Source organism: Triplophysa rosa, linkage group LG13, assembly GCF_024868665.1.
Source record: "Triplophysa rosa linkage group LG13, Trosa_1v2, whole genome shotgun sequence".
Lineage (NCBI taxonomy): Eukaryota > Metazoa > Chordata > Actinopteri > Cypriniformes > Nemacheilidae > Triplophysa > Triplophysa rosa.
In genome coordinates, this window is record NC_079902.1 from 18,781,774 (window position 1) to 18,807,445 (window position 25,672).

General features: G+C 39.5%; 1 protein-coding gene across 8 annotated transcripts in view; it reads right to left on the minus strand.

Annotated features, from left to right (window-relative positions):
• Positions 1 to 3,112: 3,112 nt before the first annotated feature.
• Positions 3,113 to 25,672, minus strand: part of rapgef2b (Rap guanine nucleotide exchange factor 2b) — an 89,242-nt gene continuing 66,682 nt past the window's right edge. For 5 of the 8 annotated variants that reach the window (XM_057349241.1, XM_057349240.1, XM_057349247.1 and 2 more), the window contains 22 exons: positions 24,663 to 24,840; positions 23,405 to 23,541; positions 22,471 to 22,629; positions 21,733 to 21,885; positions 20,389 to 20,553; positions 19,744 to 19,851; positions 19,455 to 19,658; positions 18,122 to 18,230; positions 17,745 to 18,021; positions 17,511 to 17,668; positions 16,152 to 16,392; positions 15,661 to 16,047; positions 14,403 to 14,614; positions 13,280 to 13,403; positions 12,894 to 12,917; positions 11,383 to 11,606; positions 10,799 to 10,966; positions 10,568 to 10,717; positions 8,326 to 8,527; positions 7,505 to 7,956; positions 6,890 to 7,238; positions 3,113 to 5,217 (listed from right to left, as the gene is read on the minus strand). In XM_057349241.1, coding sequence (XP_057205224.1) covers positions 6,916 to 7,238; positions 7,505 to 7,956; positions 8,326 to 8,527; positions 10,568 to 10,717; positions 10,799 to 10,966; positions 11,383 to 11,606; positions 12,894 to 12,917; positions 13,280 to 13,403; positions 14,403 to 14,614; positions 15,661 to 16,047; positions 16,152 to 16,392; positions 17,511 to 17,668; positions 17,745 to 18,021; positions 18,122 to 18,230; positions 19,455 to 19,658; positions 19,744 to 19,851; positions 20,389 to 20,553; positions 21,733 to 21,885; positions 22,471 to 22,629; positions 23,405 to 23,541; positions 24,663 to 24,840 — 4,155 coding nt within the window. In that variant the 3' untranslated portion in view covers positions 3,113 to 5,217; positions 6,890 to 6,915. The remainder of the gene's footprint in view (positions 5,218 to 6,889; positions 7,239 to 7,504; positions 7,957 to 8,325; positions 8,528 to 10,567; positions 10,718 to 10,798; positions 10,967 to 11,382; positions 11,607 to 12,893; positions 12,918 to 13,279; positions 13,404 to 14,402; positions 14,615 to 15,660; positions 16,048 to 16,151; positions 16,393 to 17,510; positions 17,669 to 17,744; positions 18,022 to 18,121; positions 18,231 to 19,454; positions 19,659 to 19,743; positions 19,852 to 20,388; positions 20,554 to 21,732; positions 21,886 to 22,470; positions 22,630 to 23,404; positions 23,542 to 24,662; positions 24,841 to 25,672) is intronic. The other 3 variants (XM_057349244.1, XM_057349246.1, XM_057349242.1) reach the window with 3 other exon arrangements.

Below are 25,672 nucleotides of genomic sequence, written 5' to 3' on the forward strand. Positions count from 1 at the left end.
TGCTGTTCCAAACCTGTGTGAATTTCATTTTATCAACTGATTGAATCAATAAATTAAAAAAAAACTTTTCAAGAACGTATGGATTACGTATCTTTGTTTGAGTTAAAATATATTACCGTACACTGTAAAATCATTTTTCCGGCAGCTGGAGTACCAGTAAAATATCAGCTGTCACATAAAATAAATGTTTTTTATGTTTTTTTTCTACTGTTTGTACTTCCTAAACATTTGTGGTAACGTGTTTTAAAGATTTTCGATAGGTAACATATATAAAACTATTCATTCGTTGTACCTTTTTTTTGGTACAACTACCACATGCAAAACGTCTGTAGATGTCACCAACCTCTCTGCACCCCAGCCAGCAAAGACACATGGGGCCCAGATGGGTTTGATGTGGGCTGTCTTCTGGGTCGCAGTTGGTTTTGTCCGCGGGTTCCATGTAGGCCCCACATGGGTTAGCCCAGATGAAATGAACACTGCTTAGTGTGCATAATACAGGCTGCTAAATGTAACCCTGAATGTTGGAGTTAATGAGACTATGAAGTGATAACAAGCAGCATCACTGATGGACACAGAAACAACAAGAACAGAAAGAAATAAAACACAACAACTACAACTGACTTCAGCCACAACTCCACAAACACCATTAACATCTTTACTTGTTTATATTATTGAGAATAAACAGAGTTTTTTTCTGTTCATGTTTTACTAAAAATAACTGGTTTGATGTCACCATTATGGCGATCAGTGTTTGTTTTAGTTGTGCAGTTTGACTCTTGAGATTTTTTAAAATAAAGATAATGTGCAATCCCTGGGATCGAACCCATGACTTTGGCGTTGCTCTAACCACTGAGCCTATTTTTTCGCTTTTACCTATAATTGTTGGTTTAAATAAAGAATTCACCTGATGAATATCAGTTGTGCCACTTGATAACATTAATAATGGCAGGCTATACAGTATTCTGAATAATGGAATCATTTTTATTTCATTTTAAATTACGACTACACATAAAAGTGTTTTAGTCAATGGTGTCTATTGAACGTCTGAAGTGAATGACGCAGTGATGCCACTACTAAAAATGTGTTACACAAACTGCTTGGGCAGTTATTTGGCCAAATTTGGCTCTTTCTTAAGTAGAAAGTGTATATTATAAATCTCTTAAGTAGAGTGTGAATGTAATAAAAGAACAATTATAGATTAAAGTAATATATGAACATAATCTTTTGAGTTGTGTTGACCATGTCCATAGTAGAGTGAACAGAAAATTTTGATTGTTGCTTATTTATTTATTGCAATAATTTATTGTTTATATGATTTTTCAGTTGAGAGTCATGTGACATTACTCAGTTAATTGAGTTAGTTTAACTACTTGGCCAAAAGTTGAATAAACTCAAAAAAGCTGTGCAGCCAGTTGCCTTGAAATTTTAAGTCAAGTCAACTTTTCATTTTTTACAGTGTACCAATGACAGATCCTGCCAAATCACATTACTCACGTATAGTATAGCAAACGAATCAATTATTTTCTTATTGAAAGCATGTTCCTGACTAATTCCCTCTCCATGGAAAACAGTCAGACGTTCCCGTCAGATTTAGCATAAGTGTCTTAATTTTCTTTAAGGTTGAGAAACACCTCTCAGCTTCAGCTGGTGACAAGAAATTGGTTTTAAGGGTGAGCCACAGTTTCAACAAGAAACGTATGGCAATGCTGGTCAAACCCCCACGCCCTGTAGCAGCTAGGCATGCACAAGGTGGTCGGTAAAGGAGAATCATTCTTTGGTGTGGGTCAGGATTGTGTGTCACAGACCTGTCAAAACCCCCCAGCTATTTTAGTAATAAAAAATATTATAATATATTATATTATATAACATAATGGGCATTCTCATAATGTTCACACACCTTCTGCTGCACACCAGCCCGATCTCCCATCATCACACTGGCACTGTTTACTGTGTCATACATACTTCTTTTAAAGTTGATCCTTTCCACATTAAAATGGTAATTATTTACGGTTAAAGACATTTTGTTGTGTGTGTTCTTATAGTCTCTGTTTTAGGTGAATCATAAGCCAAAATCTAAACAGTTCACTGTTAAAAAAGTGCAGTTTGCCAGTAACGTATTGTAGATTTAAATGAATGTAATTTACTGGCAACAGTTTGTTCAAAGATGAATAAACATTGAACATTAAACTATCAAGTCTTTATCTTTACAGAAAAAACAGTAAAATAACAGCATCATGCAAAGCATTCCGGGAACCAGAAATCCACTTCAATCTTTTTCTGTTTTTTAGAATGAAACTGTCAGACAAAAGTTCAACAAATCTCAACCGTTTTGAAGCTTTTTATACTACAAATTTGTTTAAACAAAAGGTTTTGAGCATTAAAAAATGCCATCTAATTTTATTTTGAATTTTTAAACATATTTTTCTATTGTTTTCCATTTGTTCAGAGAGTTGAGCCACCTGCCATTTCAGAGGTTCGAGATACCAATACATAAAGAATTATTATAATTCAGAATTATGGAAGTATTTCGTAGTAGGCTATTTGTTAAGTGAAACTGATGTCTTCTTTCTTGTATTAACATAAGTATGTGTTACGTGTTGCAAATGCTAAATCATATTTATATCAGATACACTTACAATAAAAAACTTCTGTATGAGGAAACTCATGTCTTCCTCTTTCACACACTAACATTTCTTAATATGTGTAAAGTGCCAGAAGTGCTAAGTCCAATTTAAATTCAGCCTTACATAAAAATCTGTATATTTTATATATAAATAAGTTTTTAATTAACAAATTACATTTTTAATATACACTTAATATTTTTGGTGAATACTAAAATAAATATTTGAGTCACTCAGATTTACTTAATTTTTTTACTTACATTTACTCAACTTAAACAGTATGTTTAATTGATTTCACAGCTTTAAAAATTAAATTGTTTCACGTAAATCAGGTACATTTTTTTTAGAGTAATGTCTTCCTTTTTCTTATACTAACATCCTAGTAGTGTTAAGTGCCACAACTGCTGAACCACTGAACATGTGACTCCTGAATCTGTCCAAACTGAACAAAGAACCTGTGGATGAGCACACAGCATTCAACATCAACGGCATACAGATATGGATGTCTTTTTATTAACCCCAACATACATTTGTCAGTTAGAAAAGTATGAGATACACATTTCAAGTTAAGTCCATGTCCTATCTTGTGCAAACACTAGATGGTGCCAGAGGTCATTTAAAGTAACAACGTTTGAAAACCAAAACAATGCAGGACAAACAAAACAACAATAAGTGCATTTAAAAACTATAAGTTGATTCACTTTGTCAAATTTATTGATTCCCAGCTTCTTATAAGCTAGATGTTGAGGCATAAACATCATACATTTCTACAATTAAACAAAAATATAACCAATATGTACAATTATTGTATTAAAAATACAAAAAAAGACAAAAAAACAAAACAAAAACAAATACATACTCCACCAATTGTCTTTGCAAAAGACATACAGGTAAAAGTAGTCAAAAAACGAAACCAAACAGAGAATCTTCACCAGCTAAATGTACATTTCTCACTTGACATCACATATCGAACAGAGTAGCAGAACGGCTACCTACTACTATTTACCTTGTTGTATTTATGCTTGTACAATTTGTGCAACTTATTTTGCAAAACAAGCGACTCGTCTTGGCTTGCCTGCTTGTGAATATTTACTTTAAAAAAACAAAGCGGAAGCAGATGGTTGCTATATCTACCGTTACAAATGTTTCACCAACTGTATCCGCATTGTTACAAAAAAGCCGAAAATAAAATACAAACAGGCAACTAGAGAAAGAAACAATGAAGTGGTGATAGGGTACAGTGGAAAACACTGCAAACGTCGTTTTCTCTTTCGTCTATTTTTTCTAACTACCGATCAATGTGATCAGCGTAAACTCAGTGGTTAAAAGAAAAAGAATGAAAGTGACTCGCTCTCACTAAGCTTCAGGTTCCAGAGTCTTGAAAGCACAGTTGGGTTTCTGTGAGTGATTCTGGAAGCTGTGTGCAGCTGATCGAGGCCCATAAAACCCTTACGCAAAAACCACTGTATTCAGGCACGAAACACACCTTCCTAATTATATATACTGTATCACTTTTTACATGTAGGAAGTAGCACCCAAATTAGACGACGCGCCCCTTTGCCTGAGTTGATTCCTGTTCTCATTTTGACCAACAGGGGGCGTTTGATGTTGCGTCACAGCCAAGAGCACTTTAATGAGATGTTCGTGAAACCGATAAAATCGCTCATGACATTGCAGAGAACAAACTTAACAGTTTGCTGAACTTCTGATCTACATGTGCTTGAGCGTATCTTTTCTGGGCCTTTTGCTGGACTGACGTACTTCTACTACCAACAGATGACAACAGATGATATGTTTGGCCTTTCTCAAACGCTTGTCAAGAAACCCGGTCTTTCATTCATACATGGATCTCAATCACACTAAGGCCATGAACCCACAAAATCCCTCACTCCACCGCGCCCTCCATTGTAAAGCGGTGTGCTACGCATGTCAGGAGTCACAACGTGACCTCCAGTTGTCATGATGAACTTTCCAGTTTCTCAGTAGAGTTGAAAGCTGTCCCCAAGCCGAGCTCCTCGACCCGACTGTAAATATAATACTGTAATACTGAACCACAAGACATGAGTGTTGTCATCAGAGTTTGTGCACGAGGTTGATAAATCACAGTCTGAATCCTTCTTTGCCTTTCAGGCTACAAACACCCAGCAGATGGGCGACTGAAACGCGTGCATCAGTTTACGCCTTAAAAACAAGTGCTGAGGGAAACTTCTAAATGGGTTTGTGTCACATCTAAGCAAAAGAAGGAGGGCATTGTCTGTAGATAACCATTAACACAAGTTTGTTCGTGAGTGAATGTCAAAGCGCTGTTCGGTTGTCAGTTTTACGTTCTCCAAAGTGCCAAATAATTCGTTTTTTTGCTGGCCTCCTCTCTTCACAGTATTTTTAGCATGCAGGGCAACAAACCCCCCATGATGCTTTAAGGCAGGGCAGGGAGATGAATCCATCACTGGGGAGGGAGAAAGGGCAGTGCCAGCGAGATGTAGACTGGATGGTCTGGGTGTCTAGACCTGTGGAGGCTCTAAAATGGCGTGTCAGTCCTTGCAGCAGACGTATAAAGTGTCGTCAACCTTTCACACAGCGGACACCTGTTCATCCTCTGGAGGAGAAAGAGAATTTTTGTTAGCGTCGTAGACATGATGGTCTCATTAAACATTGGCTCTGTTCTAAACCACAGTGCTAAATCCTGCTAATATAATAACATAATATTTCAGCGGCAACAACATAAACAAACGTTATGTGGCCCACACTGTTGAGTAGTTTTAATTTAATTTAATACAATTCATTTACAATTAAACATTAATATACATTTAAAAAAATCATTATATTATAAACAAATACAGACAGGAAGTTAATTCCGGGCCAGGCGTGTGCGTCCGATGAATCCATCAATAAAATGTCGTTTTTGTCTTACCATAAGGCCGCTGAGAGACCACTCCATTACTTACTCTCCAAAATTGACAATATTTATAGGTATGTGTTTAAAGTAAAAATTACATTTGTCGTGACAACATTTCGTCCGAATTCCAAATAAAAATATTTTTATTTGCTTTCATTTGTATAATATTGTTCGAATAGTTTAAAAATGAATATTTGATTGAATTTTTACATTGCTGTTGGGGAACCTTATGTCGCCCCTGTGGTTTGTTTTTTGTTATAATTCAACAGACACTTGACTGGAATGGCTGCAATACTTCTCGGCAGAAGATACTAGCTCATGTTGTATAGACGGTTTCAAAGCAACAACATAAACAAACGTTACTGCGCATGCACGCTTTTGTGGCCCGAACGTAACTTCCGCTACACATCCGCAAAGAATAGAGTTCCTGCAGATTATTTCTAATAACAAGCAAAAGAAACAAAGAAGAACGGTTATTAAACTTGCCTCGCCAATATTTTGAATCTAGACTGGCGATGCCAAGTTTACCCACTAGATGTCCCATATGGTTTCTTCAAATGCCACAATGTTACACTACCCATTTAATAAATTGTTTACTTAATACAATTAACACAACAAATTCAACAAATCGTTGATTTAATACAATAAAATGATAAATGAATAATAATATGCATTGAATCAAATATAAAGTTATATTATTAGCCACTAGCCAGTCCGATAAACAAACACAGACCGGAAGTTAACTTCGGGTCAGGCGCGTGCGAAGTTGGCTTTTCCACAATTAATACCTTAATGAATGAATCCATGAATGAGAAATGCTTACAAATGCTTGCTAGCTACGCATCTAGGGTTTGCAACAGAGCCAGAAGCAAACAATTGAATATAAATGAATAAAACACACATTCTTGCCTTACCGTACCAAAGACACAACAATTTAAAGTTAAACATTCCAATAAATAACACCTGAGCATCATCATTTTGCTGACATCGAACAAAACTCACTATTTCAAATTCTAGCATGTTAAAGCATTTACGATGGCAAATCTAGTGATGTTCCTGTGAGCACTGATGGGTGAGAGCCAATACACACAGCAGAGCGGGGAGCAATGACTGGGATGTTGCCACGGCGACGAGGTGCAGGCTGTCTCCGTGGCGACGCATGCACTGTGTGAGATGCGCTGGTGATGGTGGGCAGGTGAAGGAGCTGACCTCCTGGCATGCAGCACTTGTGCTGGTGAGAGTGTCGAGTGCTTGGCTGGGTGCGTGTGAGTGAGTGAGTGAGTGAGTGAGTGAGTGAGTGAGTGAGTGAGTGAGTGAGTGAGTGAGTGAGTGAGTGAGTGTGAGTTTGTATCTGGAGTTTGGGATGTTTTACCTTCCTGTCGGGGTGGTGTATGTAACTCATGGCCTGGGGGGAACTGCTGTGTGTGGACCTCTCCTCCTCTGAGATCTGAGTTTTGGAGAGAAGCACTCACCCTCCTCTTCCATCTCCACAGCCTCCTCATCCTCTCGGCCCCGGGGGTCCGGCGGAGCAGGCTTCCCGGCAGCGGGGGGCTGCTGGGAGTCGGGGGAGTGTGTGACGAGGCGGGAACGCTGCAGGGCGGTCGTGTAGTCCGGAGGTTTCCTCCCAGAGTGGGTCGAGGTCTCCGTGACGTCCGAGATGGTCAGTGCCGTGTAGCCCGGCGGTGTGGGCGGGGGGTCCCGGTAACGGCCTTCCTTCCGTGCTGGGAGGAGGGAGGAGACAGACACCAATGCTACCATTGATGCTCCTCACACAAATGGACGGAAGGCATGCAGACATGCACTAGTTCATGCTACTGACACACGCATGCGTTTTTTAGACAGTGAGTCATGTGACATTTTAAACACTCCCGTTATAATCGCATCGCTACAAATTGAACTATTTACACACATTTTAAATGATCGGCTGGTTTATTACATAAAAACATACGGTACGGCTGCAAGAAACTACAACATATATCACGCTTACTGATCAAGGCTTTGGTGTTGCCCGCGGTGATGGGCGAGGGCCGGCGACTGTGCTGTCTGGACTCTTCAGAACCAGTGGAGGTGATGCTGCTGGTCTCTGGGTCTGTGGTCAGATCCCTCCCTCCCCGTCTCTTGATCGTGCCCGTGTCGCCCTCGGTCTCCTCGCCCCAACACGCCACAGAAGACGTAGAGGAGCAGGCCGACGCCCAGCTCCCTCTGCTTCCCCAGAGCCCCGCCCCCTCAGCCAGAGCCTCCCAACTGCGGCCCTGCTGCATGGTCTGAATGTTATCATGCGAACCGCTGGAACAGGAAGTCCAGCTGCCACGACCAGAATCGGCGGCGTCGAGAGAGACCCGGTCGCCCTGGTCCTGGGTGAGCTCCTCTGAGCTGGGGGAAGACAGAACGGTGGCGCCGGCATACAGACCGCGGCAGTCCTGCATGGATGAGTAGGACCTGAAAGAGGATGAGGAATAAACCAAAAGAATTAAACAACCTCTATCTGCATCTCGACATTTAAAGAGTGTCTATTAAACCTCTCGTATTTGGCTAAAAATAGCATTCACATTTATGCATTTGGCACATTATTTGATCAAAAGCGTCTTATAAACTCATTGCTTGAATGCTAAGTGAGAATTAAACCTTTAAAAACTATTACATTTCTCAGATTTTTATGAATTAAGATCAAAATGAGTATTAGCACAATTCTAAAAGGCATTCTCAGCTAAAAGTAAGAAAATAAAGGTCTTCATAGACCAGAAATCAAGCTGAACACCAGCTCTGGTTAGCATTACAATAAAAATGGTCATCTGTGAGCTTCTTTACCCCAAACTATACTGGTCAGGGTCCGTAGTCGCCCTGCGCTCCAGGCGGTGACCACTGCAGTGAACCTCTCCGGCCAGTCCTCCGTATCTCTGCCTCCGTTCCTCCTGTCCCATGTCCAGAGAGGAGGTGCTCACCAGACTGGAGCGTGAGGAGATCTCACTGTGACCGGAGTCTGACAGATAATCACCTGGTCGAACATATCCTGGGAAATTATCACATAAAACAACATCAACAATCAGTTTCTTATCCTTAAGATACTTTTAATACTGTAGGCTTTGCTCCAAAAGTTTGTGATCTGACGAAAAGGAAGCATCTAATTTAAGATGGACTGATGAGGGACTTTCTACATAGGTTGGAACTCTATGCACAACACAAATAGCACTTGGCACAGGAAACTGACTGTTGCCATGGTAACACTGCAATTAGCATAAAAACACAGAACACTTAAATGTTTGGTCATTTTAGCAACTTTAGCGATCATTTTTTAGTGTTAAATAGAAAAACGTTTTTATTCTAAATAATCTTTTAAAAGTGTTACAGAAGGTTTAAACCTTTACGCTACCCAACAGAAAGTAACTGAGTAACGTTTCACTGTGCTGTGCTTAGACTCTATCAACCCTCAATTGTTAAAAGGCAAAACACTACAGCCACCGCCAAAGCATCACCTTGAGCCAAAATGGCGCCTTTCTCAGCATCGCTAATCAAAACCAGACACTTACTTCATACGAAGATAAGCTTGAATGAATGAATGAATGAATGAATGAGGCATTTATATCCTTAGAACAGCTTGAACCCTACACACACACACACACACACACTGACACACACACATACTGTCTCTGACAGGAGTTCATCTACAGCACAAGACTTTAGCTCTGCCAGCTACAACAGGAGCAAAAACAAACTATACCCGACGAGAGAGTTCACTCAAATTTTAGAATATACATATTATAAGATTTGCAGTCTTTCTGGTATTTTAAATGCATAAAAACATTAGTGAAGCCTTTAGTCTCTGGTGACATTAGAGCGAAACCTTGAATTCGTCGCTGTGCTTCCAAAACCTCGGAAGAACACTGTGCTTTGTAAATAATTCAATACTGATTTGTCAAAGTTGGTTAGATATTTGCAAAACTCAGTGATAAACATAAAGGGCGACTAATAATGCTGATTTATGACAAAAAAAAAAAAAAAAATATGGAGATACGAGGTTTCAGAAGGACATCAGCAATATGCAACTTTAAATTTTAAATGTGTATAAGCCAAAAAATAATTCTGTCACTGTTTAACAGATATGTTTTTGTTTGAATATTAAAACCTAGTGAGTTAGACAGCATTTCTGTTTATAGTTGTTGCAATTGCATGTTCTGTATGTAACTGTGAAACCTTAAAGGAATAGTTCGCATCCAAATTAGCTCCCATTCACTTTCCATAGCGATTTTTACTCCTACCATGGAAAGTCAATGAAGGCAAATTTGGAACTGAACTACTCTTTTAAAAGTGATGTCTTGGTGGGCTGCTCATAGTAATGCTTGTGTGAACTCTCTCTGGCTAAACCTGCATCAAACCCTGTTACCTGCTGGTGCTTTCCTACAGAAGGAGGAAAAACCTCTCAAACTGTGACTTCTTATAGATGCCATGGCTGAATGCAGGGTGAAATGAGTGAGCAATCAGAAACAGAAAGCGTTTTTATTTAAAAAAAAAAAAAACTGTATAAACGCGCTCAAACACAGTTTGTCTGATCACAATGTTTGGTCCTATTTCTTATCTGCAACTGTTTTCATAGCCAGATCTAAACTAAAATACCTTAAAGAACTAAATGCAATATCACACCCAAACCAATATATGATTCTATTTTAAATCAAGCGTAAGAAGAACGTAATAACATAAGAAACCTGATTTTTAAAACGTTACTAAAATCATCTCTCTCAATAAAGTGAAAAGGACCAGCTAACCTCTAGATGGCAGTATAAACATGTTAAATAAGCATAATGGCACTAGGGGGCGCCAACAAACAAAGGCATCCACTGTGTGACATACAGTATGTGGGGTCACTAGCACTCTGAATATAGATTTAATGGCACACCCATAACAGGGAAGCAATGCATCAATTGGCGCATATGTCAATGAGAGAAGATTACACGGGGTGAGCGAACACCAGAGGTTACCGGAAAAACACATTTACAGTATATCCCAAATGCACCGTATGGTAATGTACATATAAAGTATACATATCTGCGTTCACCTTTCTTTGGCGAGCTGTGAGGAGACGTGGGAGGAGAAGACAGATGTGAGGAATTGTTGGACACGCTGTCCTCTACCAGTTTCCTGTGTCTCTCTCCAGCCTCCTCTGAAAGGGACAGAATCTTCTTCAGAGAGCCCGGTGAGCTTGTTCCTATACAAAAACGTCGGTCGTGTGAGCACCATAAATACATTTCGAGTCTGGTCAAAAAGTTGCACAGATAGGTGGTCTTACCAAACGGTGGTAAGTCTTTAACCGGCACTTTCTTGCGAGATGGGTAGAGGGCGACGGCAGGCACTTGAAGCACCTGGTTGGCTTTCTGAAGCTGCTGGCGCTGGTGGATGGCCCGTGCGACCACGGGAGATGTGTCGGGTCTCTTTTTGTCTCCGGAGCTCTTGGGCACTGCAATGAAATTTAAGACAAAGAATGTATCCATATCCTTTACTTTTAAATAGAATTAATGCATATTCATATTTATCCATCTGATTTGTATTCTTCTCATTTTCTACACTTAATTCAGTGTGCAAATGCAATTTTTGTGGATTTTGTGATTTCCAAAGTTTGGATCCTTTTTAGTCTAGGTGTGCCATCAAGTTAAGGGTTTTAGAAATGATTTATGAGCCTTTGGAAATCTCCTATTGACTAATCAACAGAATGGATGCCAATGTAGTATTTTAATACTTAAGTGTGATTGATCCTATTTTTCACCATCTATAGTCACCTTTTGGTTCTCTTTTACTTATTAAAACAAGGTAAAAATAAGGTAAAATTGGAAGAAATCCAAGATGTGTATGTATTCGCGCTCACGCAGCACTCACATGTGTTAATAGAGGGCTCGCACTGTATAGAGAGCATCTGCAGGCTCTCCTCATTGGTTTCCAGGGTGAGGTTGGACAGGTACTGTTTGACCTTGCGTGCCATCTGCGCGTCCTCGTATAGCTTCTTGGCATTGAGGAAGGAACTCCGTCTGACGCGCTTCTTGTGTCCGCCCGTCTGGGTCACATCCAAGACGGCCGCATTGGCACTGCCCTGGCTGAGAGACCTGAACACACACACGGATGAAAGTTGACTGAAGCTGTGGGTAATACCTCTGATCCGGGATCAGGCAGCGCTCTCACAGACATGCAGTAAGTCGCATTCCTTGCAGCTCAGAACATTCCAAACATTCCATGCGTTTCACATCTCAGGCAGATAAATTAAAATGGGATGTTAAATAAACAGCCACTAAAGTGGCGTACTTCAATTTTGTGAGAAGGAAAAATAACACTGTGATTATTTACAGGTGTGCGGCTGAACCGTTTTTACAAAAAATACATGAGGATTTCGAAAGCTTTGAATGTTATTATATTTCTGTTTTTTCTGTTCTGTTTTTTATTAATCACGATTAATCGCATCCAGAATAAAAGTTTGTGTTTACATGATACTGTATACAGTATGTTTGTGTACTGTACATATTGATTTTGTATTTAAATACACATACATGCATATACTGTATTTAAGAAAACTATAAAATAAATACAAATGAATAAACATTGATATATATAATTTCAATTAATGTACATATAAATAAATACATTTGAATATTTTCTAAATATATATACTGTACATTTATCTGTATGTAAATACAAAATTAAAATGCACAGTAAACAGACATATATTATGTAAACACAATATTTTATTCTGGATGCGATTAATCGCTTGACAGCCCTACAATATGTAGAACATTGTGTCAAGGTAATGGGTTCAACTCTCAACAAACACATACTAACAAAACAAGTTGCTTTGGCTAAATGCATCTGGCAAACTGAATAATAAACATTGATATTTTTATTTAAAATCATCTCATATAGTCATGCTCAGTTCTTCTCAGCTTACTGTAAACTAAGATGCCATGTTCAAAATGCTAGGTTTGCCATTCACACATCTCATCTTAGTCACAGTTCAGAAAATAATAAAACAAAACCTCACACAAAACTGCAAATGCTTAGTAGAAGGCGTGCAGCTACGGTAAGTAGTTTAGCCGAAAGGGACACGTTAAAACAAATCACTTTAGCTAAATATGGATCATGGGACATCAGATTAATAAATGAGCTGGAACCAAATGACTGTAAATAAATTCATGCACACTGCGGTATCGATGGTGTTATTAAATGAACTCTGAATGACGTGAGTTTAATCAATGACCCTAAATAGCAAAAGTGACGTCTCAAGCACTCAAGATGGAAGCGTTCTCAAATGAAGAAAGAATAATGAAGGACAGTCAGCAGGCAGCCAAAATGAAAAGAGGGTCACACGTCGGGGGCCGGAGGTCAGAGTTCGCCATACTCACCCCAAACTCCTCCATTTCTTCTTCCTGTAAGGGAGAGCCATGAACAGTGATGCGTGGGGCAGAGGGTGGACGAGAGAAATGGGGGGAGAAAGCCAATGAGAACGAGAGGAAGACATACTTGAGAAAAAACAGACCGAGGGTACCAAGGTGAGGTGCATCACAGATCAAGAGAGACAAGAATAACTCCTGGCACAATAAATGCAGACAAAGAGTGACGTACACAGCTGTTTAACTCTCACAGAAACGTTCACTTCAGCAGGGTACAAAAACCTTCGGCAGAGGCCGTGTGTGGAAGCGTGAGGGTTGAACACGCTGCAGTGTATGGCCACTTAAAGCTTCTCGAAGGTTTTAAGAGTCCAGCCAGAAATATAGACGGAAGAGCTCACCTGGTTCTGAACATCAGAGCTGGGTCCATGTTTACAGCTGCCATCCGGCCCACATGTCTAATCTCTTTAGCAATCATCCGCAGCTTCTCAAAGTTGACCAAACCGTCCACCTTTGAGTCGTTCCCTAGAGAAATAAAGAGTTTAGAGGGGTCACACACACAGTAAATGTTCTTGAATGGTTTCATAGTTTTTACGGTAGTTGTTTTTTCTAGTTTGCAGAGCAGTGCGGAGCAAGTGATTTGTTCATCTCTGCATCGTCTTGCAGACTCGCTGTCATATCAAATACAGTCGTTAACTGTCCTATCATTCAACAAGAGCCTCTGTGCAAAGCCTGTGAGTGACAAGATCACACTCTGTGCTAAAACAAACTGTTAAGATCTGACTGATGATTATAGCCCTTGTTAAATATAAACATCAGATGCTATCTATCCATCCTGCTATCTCCTTCATGCCCTCACGTGGCTGTGCATGCCAAGTTTTCAATCACCCAGTAGGCATTATTGATGTTTAAAAGTGGCCAATACTGTGTTGATGTACGCATCTATGACAGAAATTAGCAGGTACGTTGTTTGCTTTTAGACAAAGGAGGATGTTTTGAAACTAATAAAGTGTGCTTTAGTCCATTAGGCTATTTAATCCCAAAAGAAAAAAATATTTTGATTTGAAACATCAATGTTTATTACAATTATTAAAGGTGCAATGTGTGACATTAAGAAATGCTATATAATATACATAATTATGTCTTGAGATGTGTATAAGGCCTTACATAATAAAGTGTTGTGTTTTTATTATCTTAGAATGAGCTATTTCTATCTACATACACCGCGGGTCCCCTTACATGGAATTCACCTTGTTGTTTCTACCCCTAAACGGACAAACTGCTCCACAGAGCGCATTTCGTAAATATGCATCTACTTCGGCAAAGAAGCAAAACCGCAACGACATCTAAGCCCTGTGTCAGCCACCGTAGTGCTTCGACAAGGAGGGGGGAGTGAGCCGTTGGTTGCAATTCGTAACCTCACCACTAGATGCCGATGCAATTTCACAAACTGGACCTTTAAAATGAGTATCATGACTATATACAGTACGTAGTTGGTACTGTGCAGGGAATACTAGTCCTTACCTTCATGCAGAAAGGTGAGATCTTTCTTGATGACAGGAAACAGTGGGATTATGGGTGGCTGTAGGTTCTGGCTGTTCAGAAGGTTCCTGTACTTGGCCATATTCCTGGAGGGGTCAAACAGGTCCTGGAGGTCACTGAACAGCTTCTCGTATTTACTGGGCAACTTCTCCCATGTACCTCTCAGCCTGGACACTGGTGCCAAGTTCAGACCACTAGAAATGATACAGACGTAGGTTTTAAGATGTCAAATCATTCCATAAGAATTAACACAAAAAGTGCAAAAAAAGAAAGAAACTTAAATGGTACAGTACAGTGTTGCCTGTATGAATAAATCAAACTATTTTTGGTTACACTTTATTTTACGGTGCCCGTGTTACAGTGTAACTATACATTTAAGTACGGAGTAATAAAATGAACTTCATGTACTTACTATAGGGTTAGGATTAGGGTTTGGTTCAGGGTTAGTTACTGTAACTATGTAATTATGCATAATTTATAGTAAATACATGTAACGTGTGTAACAAGGGCATCGTAAAATAAAGTGTTACCCTATTTTGTATGACCATCTGAAAATTCAGTAAGAAGTCTGAAGGTGAAAGACTCTACATCGCGTAAACAATAAGTGAATATACGCTGCATGAAGTTAACATACATTTACAATAAGAACATAATAAAAGTTTTAGGGTACATACAGGCTTCATTAAACATTAAATGTCAACACATCAAATGTATAATGGGACATACAGTACAGAAAGCTGTGGTCATTTTTGTTAAAAAACTGCTGTACAATAAAATTAGGCATAATACAAAGTTTCATAGTATATAAGATTACTTAAATATTATGAATAGTAAAATAATTAATAAATATCAAAGGGGCAGTTCACCCAAAACAAAAAATTCTGTCATTTACTCACCCTTCAGTTGATCGATATCTGTACACATTTCTTTGTTCCGATGATCACAGTGGAAGATATTTGGAAAAATGCTTGTAACCAAACAGTTCTTGGCCACCATTGACTACCATAGTAGTCAAAAGTGCCCAGAACTGTTTGCTTTCTTTCGTTACATATTACAAAATATCTTCTTTTGTGTTCAACAGAACAGATAAATCCATACGGACTTGAGGGTGAGTAAATGAAGACGGTATTTTTATTTTTAGGTGAACTGTTCCATTAACATTATAAGTTATAATCATAGTCTGTTGTTTTGTGATTTTTTGTGATACATTTTTTCTTCGTTAAAATCCACCTCTCTGTACCTGATGATGGCAAACATCGAGTTGAAGTTCTTGCACTCCCTGCAGTGCAACGCGATCTTAATGAAGTGCTTGATGATCTTCATGCGCTTCAGCTGGTTGGGTTCACGCACCACCTCCGTGGCCACCCAGAAGGTCTCCCGATTAATGGACTCCTCAAAGAGCTTAAGGCTGGGCATCCCAGATAAGCGGCTCTTCAGCTTGAACAGGTCATCGATGTACTCTGTGGGCTCGATGGCGCAGAACAGCTCGAAGGCGCGCATGGACAGCTGCGTCGCAACCTCCACCGTGCTGAGCTGCAGCAGGCTGATCTGACTCTCGCGTAGCAGCTCCTGGGCGTCTTCGTCCGAGCATAACGTTTCCGTCTCCATGTTGCTTTTCAGGTAATACCTGAGAGAAGAGATACGAGGAATAGAGGTACGTGCATGAGGGTAATGCATCATTGCTACCAACGTGTGCAAAAAAACGAAACATTGTGGCTGTGAAGACAGCACCTGCCGCTTAGTTGGATCCTGTCGGCCAGTTTGGAGAGCTGCTCTGGGAGGCGGCGCTGCTTGATTACGCCCTCCGGTGTGACTGACACCTCGCACAACGAATAAGCTTCAGGGGCGGCGGTCAAGGCAAACTCTCGGATGGCCTGAGCAACGACTTCTTTTGCAGTGGTGTCCTTTCCAATCATGATGTACCGACTCTGTTGATCAGCCTTGAACACTCGCAACACCTGGTCTGACAGGTCTGAGAGAGAGAAAGAGAGATCAAGAAGTGGCTTAGGGCTTATATATTTAACAAGAGATGCACCGTTATATCGGCCAACAGTCGATTAAAGTAATTTCCGAACTATCGGCCAATAGTTTAAAAACAGCCGATGATCAGGGCCGATATATCCTGTCAATCAAAAGGCAGATTTGGCAGATATCACTCTGAATAATCGGCTATCGGTGGATAAATTTAGTGTCGGTGCAACTCTATATTTAACCCTTTCATTAACCAACACCCTCTACTATCTAAATACTGGTTCACCATAGGATCGTGCGCACTCAGTGATCATTTTTCTGTTTTTTTTCTATTAATTCCATTCATCATGTCGCTTTCACACTTGGTATGTTTGTGCAGGTTTGAATCTGGATTCAATAGTCCCACTTTCACCTGTCCCCACACAACGCTTTAACACCACACACTGTTGTTACGAAATGCACCAATAAGGTTTATAATATATTGAACCACTTTCAGCCACTTCACGAAGGCTCCTTGGTACAGATACACATTTGGATTTACACACTAAGCAAACAAACCTACAATGTGAAAGCAACACGATTCAGAGAACAAGATTCAATTCACCAACCATACTAAACCAATTAACACCGTAAGTTTGAATCCCACCAAATCTGTGCCACTAAAAGAATTTTGGGAGCAAATCTATGCCAGAGATGTGCTCTGAGGAGTAATGTGATTAGACAAAAACAGCTAAAGATCCTCAGACATATATACTTACTTATAGGGACAGCTTCTAAAAAAGGACAGTTAGGAAAGCGTGAGATTCGTATTAAATATGCATGCATTCATTTTTAAAGAGTTGTGTATTTGCCCCAATGGAACATGCCTAGTTAACTATCCTTATTTATTGAAGTATTTCCTCTTAACAGATACAACATGATTTTTTCCAGGATTGTTAACTCGTTCTTTTAAACTGAAACGTAAACATGGTAACAACAGCAATTTGGATCATTTAAATATGAAATGCTAAAACTGAACCTAAATCGACCCCTAAGGAGAATGAAAGGGTTGACAGAATATTTCTAAAACCTCATTGATTGATAAATATGTAGTTTGATCTTTCATATGAAGTATCTTACCAGGCTGGTTGTTGAAGTCAAGTATGCGATGATGTGACTGCAGCAGGTCAGGGTTGCTGGATGAAAGGTTTCCACTGACAGGCAGAGCAGGAGGAATCTGCTTTGACTGCTTTAGCCCTACAATACTGTCATCCTGGGACTGTCCCACCCCAACATCACTGTGAAGCAACCAAAAGAGTTACAACGCTGCAATAAACATCACCAATGGAGCCTTTTAGTATTCATCCAGCTTACTTGTATGGTTTGGGTGGTAGAATACTGGTCAGCGTCTTATCGAAGATCTTCTTCAACTTGTTTCTGCCACCTACGGTGTTGGCCTTTCCTTTCTTGCTGGCTTTTTCAAGGCCCATGACCTGCTCCACGTCGACGGCCAGGTCAGGGATGGAGTAGCGGCTGGCCTTCTTAATATCCCCGATTTTGGGGATGTGAGGAGCGCCGTTCTTCCTATCCAGGTCCTCTTCCGGGTCATGCTCTTGGTCCTGGTCAGGCCTGGCCAGCAGTTCTTTAAACACTGAGAGCAGGAAAGGCACCACAAGAAAAGTATTTATTTCTGTTCCAACAACAGTTTGTGCACCTGTGAAATGATGACTCGATGTTTGAGTTTTTCTTACCTAAGAGATTTGTTTTCACAGTAATAGACAGATGCGTGTTGTTTTTTAGGATCTCGTTGGCTTTGGATAGCGGCACGTTTTCAAAATTTTGCCCATTTACTTCCAGTATCTGAAATAAAGATGGAATTTATGTAGATTAAATGTATATTAATAAACGAGTGCAAGTTTATTCAATATTTTTATAAAAAAATATATATACATTACTACTTTATCCTGAGAGAAAGCGTTGAACATGTAGAAGAGATGCTAAACTAAACTAAACTAAACTAAGATATTTAGTGTTGCATGTACATGACCTTTGAATCGTTCACTGACAAACTGTACACGTCTGTCTATGTCAACATGTGTTAGATGAATAAAATAGTTATGTTTAAAAAATAATAATACATTACTACTTTAGCCTTTAATGTAAAACAGGTAATAAAATAAAATATAAAGTAAAATAGAGGGCTGTCAAACGATTAATCACAATTAATCGCATCCAGAATAAAAGTTTGTGTTTACATATTATATGTCTATGTACTGTGCATATTAATTTTGTATTTATAAACACGTACACACATATATTTAAGAAAAATATAAAATATGAAAATGTATAAATGTTTATATATAATTTCAATTATTGGTAAATATAAATAAGTTTATCTAAATATGTCCTTAATATACAGTATATACATGTATGTGTATGTTATTGTGTTTATAAATACAAAATTAATATGCACAGTACACAGCCATATATTATGTAAACACAAACTTTTATTTTGGATGCGATTAACCACGATTAATTGTTTGACGGCCCTAAATATATAGAGTGATGCATCCACAAGACCTTTGAATAGCTCACTGACATTCATGAATGTCGGTACAAGTCTATCCTAAATCATCAACAACTCTCTTGTGGTTCTGACAGCAAAACAGACAAAAATTAAAAAGTTCAAAAAGAACCATTGTGACATTCTCCATTAATCCAAAAATCATTGTTTCCTCTTGTGTGAGGGAGACAAGACATCTGGAAATATATTTAGACTACAGAGCAAGAAAAAAGGCAGTTATCTGTTCGCTTGTACATATTAAAGACAGAGTGAATAAAACAATATCATACATTTATTCTTGGAATTCAAAAATTGCTTCTGCTTTTTTGCTTAGGACTTATTCCTCTGCGTGCTATAACTCTCAGTTTTCACTGGTTGACAACAGCAATTACAAATGCTCTCACAATGAGTCCCACTTCCAGCCGGATAACAACTGTGATAACTGCTAATGCAACAACATGCTTCTATTACTGTGTCAACTATTTCTGTAACCTCTGGTACATCAGGTCCTGTGAGCTTACCTGGTCTCCACGTTTAAGGCCTGCTTCTGCAGCTTTGCTGCCCGGCTCCACGCTGTCGATAAAAATGCGAAAGCCCTTCTCTGAACCCCCCAGCAGGGTGAAGGCCAAGGGGGCTTCCCTGGAGGGTTTGGTCAGAGTCACCACCCGCAGCTTTGCTTTGGCAGCGCATGCTATGTTTAACAGTCTCAGGTGCCCGCACATTTTCTGGTTGAACAAAGAAAGAGAAGAATTACAGGATGCAGTTGAAGGAAGAGTAGTTCATTTTAAGGTTGTGTGACGGACAGCTGACCTCTCTCTCCAGATTGTACTCGAACTCCTCTAGAAAATGCGTCATTGCGGAGTCACCCTCAAAGTCGTTGAAGTGATTGTTCACCCACAGCAAGACTACCCGTGTAACCTGAGGAAATTTGAGGTGTGGATTAGATTTTTTCTTATAGGGCAGGTTCTTAAAGCAACAGTTCTCCTTAAAGGAACAGTTCACCCAAAACTAAAAATTCAGTCATCATTTACTCACTCTCGAGTTGTTCCAAATCTGTATAAATGTCTTTGTTCTGACGAACACAAAGAAAGATATTTGGAAGAATGCTTGTAACCAAACACTTCTTGGCCACCATTGACTACCATAGTAGAAAAGATGACAATGGTAGTCAAAAGAATCCCAGAACTGTTTGCTTTCCTACATTCTGTAAAATATCTTCTTTTGTCAAAGAAGATGTACAAAGCAATTTTTCCTACTATGGTAGTCAATGGTGGTTAAAAGCATTGTAACCAAAGAAATGTATACAGATTTGGAACAACTTGAGTGAGTAAATGATGACAGAATTTTCATTTTGGGGTGAACTGTTCCTTTAAAGTCACAAACTCAAGGGCTGATATTTTTATCAAGATATTTTCAAGAACTTTTATTTAGCCATAAAGCTGTCTGCATGTTTACCTTGTCCCTGAGGCTGGGGTCATGAAACCATTCCAGCAGTTTCTTGCCCACCACCATGGGGCCTGGCAGGAAGGTGCGGTAGGTAAGCAGGAAGTCCTCGATGTAGGTGGGGTCCACCACCGAGTGCTCTTCTACAAGGTGCATGGTGAGTCGCTCCGATGTGCCCTACGGAAATGAATGGATCTTAGATCAAGTGTTCGGAAGATGCCAGAATGATGTATTAGTAATGCAACCCTAATGATTACGATTCGCACCAAATATAAAATAGTGACTGAATCGATTAAATAATAAATATAGCATATAAGATATTCATTATTTCTCATATGTTTGTTGCGTAGTTTGGACACACAACTCATGAGTGAAGGCTCAGAAGAATGACTACAAAATATTACTTCACCAGAGAATCAACAAAACTGTAACTGATAAATCTGTAGTTTATTTGGTTTTCCAATGCATTTTTTGTATATCGCTGCTGTCCTTCCAAAACCTCAGATGTCCAAATTCGCAGATTTTCATGAAACTGAAAAAACTCTACTTGTGTGTTGTCAAAGTTGACAAGTTAACTTTTTATTGGTTATATATTTGCAAAACCCAGTGACAGCCATGAAGGGTGACTAATAAGAATGATTTACGGCAACAACAAAAAAATCACGAAATATGGAGATACAAGGTTTCAGAAGGACAGCGGTGATATTTGAATGAAACGCATTTTTCTTGATATGCCACAATTTACGTTTGTGCCAAATATATTTTGTCCAAAAAATACCTTAAGTGTTTCATATTTTGACGCTTTATTTTCACCGAAGGGGACATTAAAAACACATATTGAACAAATATTCCCTACGAATTTCACTTTTGGCGACTTCTGTGGATCAGTCAGCCAGCTCTGGCTCCATTTTATTGTTTCCATCAACTCCAAATGTCCTAGTATTTGTCTCAAAAACCTTTTTGACATTCAACCCCATGTATGCTTCTACTGTGCTGTGCTGTTTAGGAATCAATTATGGGACATGTTCGATCCATCTGTGTAAATCAGTGGAAACATCTTGTCGATCGAGAGTGGTTCCAAGTACATTATACATTATATATTTTTATGCACATAATAAAAAAGGACTGCTACAATGCTTTCCAGTAGCTCAGTGGTTAGAGCAAGGCGTTAGCAACGCCAGGGTCATGGATACGATCCCAGGGACATACTTAGAAACAAATGTATAGTATAATGCAATGTAAATCGCTTTGGATAAAAGCGTCTGCCAAATGCATAAATGTAATGTATCATGCATGTAACAAATACTGATGTCACACAGTGTGAGAATTTTGAGTCGTTCTGCGCTGGATTCTCACCTTGATGACAATGTGTCCCTTCCTGGTGCCTGTGCGATCGAGCTCGCGATGCTCCTTCACCATCACAATCTCGCCCTCTTCTTCTACCTTCTGCATGTTCTTCTCGACTTGGTTGAGAATGCAGCAGTAATCCTGCTGTGCAATGCACACAAACTAACAGAGGGAAAAACAATACAGAGAGGAAATAAATGACTTTCAACATGCAGCAGAACGTTCAAATGATTCCCTATGATAATGAAGGCAGTGCATTGAAACAGAGACAAGATTTCATTACTGCTAAATTTTCACTAATCACTGCATTATTCTCAGGCTTAATGAACGGGCAGGGCTTCATCACTTTTGCAGTAAATGAGTCATCACAAACCTCTTAAATAGTTTGGGCGGGGGATCACTAACATTCTCCTTGCATGCTTATTCGTAATTTGGATAGAAATCCAAAAATGAAAGGATCTCATGAAGAGTGTTAAGAAATATCCAGAGCGTATTTTAGCCTACAATTTAAAGATTGAAATAAAAAGATTGATTTTAGATAAAGAAGATAAAGCCAATTTAAAAGACTTGTGATACTGTTTTCACACAGTGTGGACAAAATTGCATACATCGCGCAATATATAACAAATCTACTAGTAAAAGAGGCTTCATTGCTTTAATGAAAAAAAATATATACTGTATGTATAGATGTGAAATATGACCGGGGCGTTGCTTTGTGAGTTTAATGTCATTCGATTGTTGACCCACCTGACAGTCATCCACCTTGGTCTTCATCACCCCCTTCATGTACTCTTTCTCCATGGTGGGGGACACGCCAAAGCTGTTGCCCATGCACAGGATTTCTGTCCGGTTATCTGGGTACGTCACCTCCACCGAGCCGTTCAGAATTACAGACCATGAGTCCAGCTGCAAAAACATTTCAATTGTAATTTTAAAGGGATTGTTTACCCAAAAAATAAAAGCCCTTATATTATTCCAAACCCGACTGACTTACCATCAATAAAGTCTTTAAACGTTTAGAGTTCGAGCTTTGATGATCATGATTAAACACCAAATTGCGTGACAGACTGAAAACACGCGCGAGGACTTAATGGCATGCTGCTGGTATTTCAGTTGTTTTGGGTATTGATAACAGTGCCGTCGCTGTGAATTGCACAAGCCTCGAGCCCTGCCCTGCTTTCAATTATGTGGATGCATTAGGGGGAAAATGGCTCTTTTTGGCATGTTAATATTGAGATAAGAAGATAAGCGATTCCCTCTGCACCGCGGGCATCTTGTAATCTCAAGATGCTGAATGCTGGCGTTCATTCAGGTTTAACAGAGCAGAAGCTGAATGCCTGATTGGCTGATGAAAAGGAAGCGAGGGACGGCACGACGTGCAAGTAAAGCCAAGGAATCAAGGCTGCCACAAAACTGCAGAATAAGACCGGTTGAAGATTTAAAGGAATAGTTCACTTAAAACGAATGCCCCTGTTCACTATGAAATGGCAAATGTCAGTAATGATTTTCTAAAGCCTGAATTTGGGGTGATGACATTTCTGTGAAAAGCTATGCTACAGGCTGCTGATGTAGGATAAAGTGCAGGTTTATAGGCAAGGCCATACCTACAGGTCAAGCGTTTGAGCAAATAAGAGCAGAAAAGCTTCTGGTATTTGTTCATTCGACGGCATGTCTGACTGACCTCTTCACCGTCGTTAAGAACGATCGTGCCGGCCCGTTCCACCACAGCAAACACCATGACAGCACAGAGCTCCCGTCTGACCGACATGGTCATGTTGGCAAAGGCTGGCAGCTGGTGCATGAACTCCAACAGTTGCTCTGAGGAAAAGGGTGAGAAACAAGAAGAGGAATTCACATCGAGTTAAATACAGAGACTCTGAGGGTCTTTCATTGATGTTTTTTCTCTCTGCCAGTTGCAGTCTGTGCTTCCCCCACAAGGAGAACGGAAAAACATTCTTTCCATGGCTATAAAAATAACAGCATTGAATGCATTATTAATACCAAGCTATTTCTGAGAACTAACTCTACTACACAAGACATTTTATACGCTACAGAAGCAATGCCACAATAAAATGGAACAAAAATACACTTTTAGTCATGCATTAAAACTTATGAAAATTGTGCATTAGATTATAATTTAAAGACAAAAATGATAACAAAATTAAGCATGTTATCAAGCTGCCATTTTCCCAAAATATAAAACCTAACGTAAAATCCTAAATCTTTATATTGAATGCCTACAGTGTCATTTTAACAGTATTACTAATGTGCATCTTATGAAAAAAATGCAATATTAATACATATTAATATTCTATACATTTTATAATTTTCTTTATTCCTATTTCTATATTGTTTTTCCCGGTTACTTGTGCAAATATGGATTTACTGTAAAGCTGCAAAATTGTGAAAAGCCCATATTGCTTTAAGAATACAGAAGACTGAACCTCGTTCGTGCATTTAATGCCTTGTTATAATTATTATACAAATCGATGTTATTTGCTGGAAGTGCCAACATAGATGTAATGCTTTTCCTTCTGTGCTCAATAGACCAACTCTTGACTTAACTTGTGAGACAGTGTTGCACAAGGTCCAGAGAGGCTCACCGGAGAGTGTGTAGACACAACATTTGGGGTTTTGCTCTGTGCCTGTGGCCCGTCTGGGTACTCAATGACCTGTGTTTGGCACGGCAGCACTGAAGCGTAAGCAGCCAGGCCAATCAAATTTTAATGCGCTTGGAGAGGTTTGGCTGAGAGAATGACCTAGAAATAACCAACACGTCTCGCTCCCCTTTGTAGCCTGCACAGCCTTTTGTTGTCTCTCTCTTCCAAGAAAAAAATTCCCTGGTTTCTTCCTCAAACAAATTCTGATGTCCTAGCCTGAATGACTCCCATCCACTCTGATCTTTGGCAAGGGTTTCTAGTTAATGAGGTATCTCTTACCAATGTCATCATCTGTTCTGTCCATGGGGTCTTTCTCCAGACAGTCTCGGACGATGTCTCGGCTCATGAGGGGATCTGAGGCACGTTCGATATCTTCCTCATCGTCGTCCTCCTCGGAGTCGACGGCCGTCTCGGGCAGGCCACTGAGGTCCATGTCGCCGGGCTCACTCTCGGTGGCCTGTATATTAGAAACGGCAATCAACTGAATTGTGGAGCATATCGCAGATCCAACATGAGTTATGTACAGAATCACACTTACGTTTAAATTGTGTATATTATGCACAAATAAAAAACAGAAATATCCTGCAAGACTACATCATACTAGATATTATTTTCTTTACTGTTGTGTTGACAGCTGTAAGATGTTATTTGAGACCTTTTTCTTCTTTTAATACTGTATATCCCATGTATCAACCGGAGAAGCATTGCTACAGAAATGCCAAGATCATGGATTTGATTCCCAGGGAACATACAAACTAATAAAATCTTGAATTCATTTTTTGTCACTTTTGGACAAAAAACATCTGCCATACGCATACATGTAAAGTTAAATACAACAACCCCAGAAACTAAAATAATAATGACAAAAAACATTTCCTTCTCCCAATTTTAGTACAAAAAGACCTGAAATCCTGTCAGTTGGCGCTTTTTCTGTCTTATGTCCACAAATCAAACAAGACACCGCTAGACCGCATGATCAAAAAACAAACCATCCAAAACACAACCTAACATCCACATTGCGTAAATTTACCGAACAACACCCATTATGTCTACCACAATCACATTACACACACAACTTTGAGTCTCTCTCACCTGGCTGAATAGCCCGAGCAAAGCTCTGTTTCTCCCTACAACCGCCCGCAACGTCGCCTTGACCAACCGTTTGCCCATGCCGGGTACCAGCCGCATCCTTAGAGCTCGGTCTTCCATTCACTTTTAATTTTTTAAGCTTCTTGATCCAAGCTCACGCAAACCTGTGTCATTTCGACTCAAATGACCTGCATTACTCA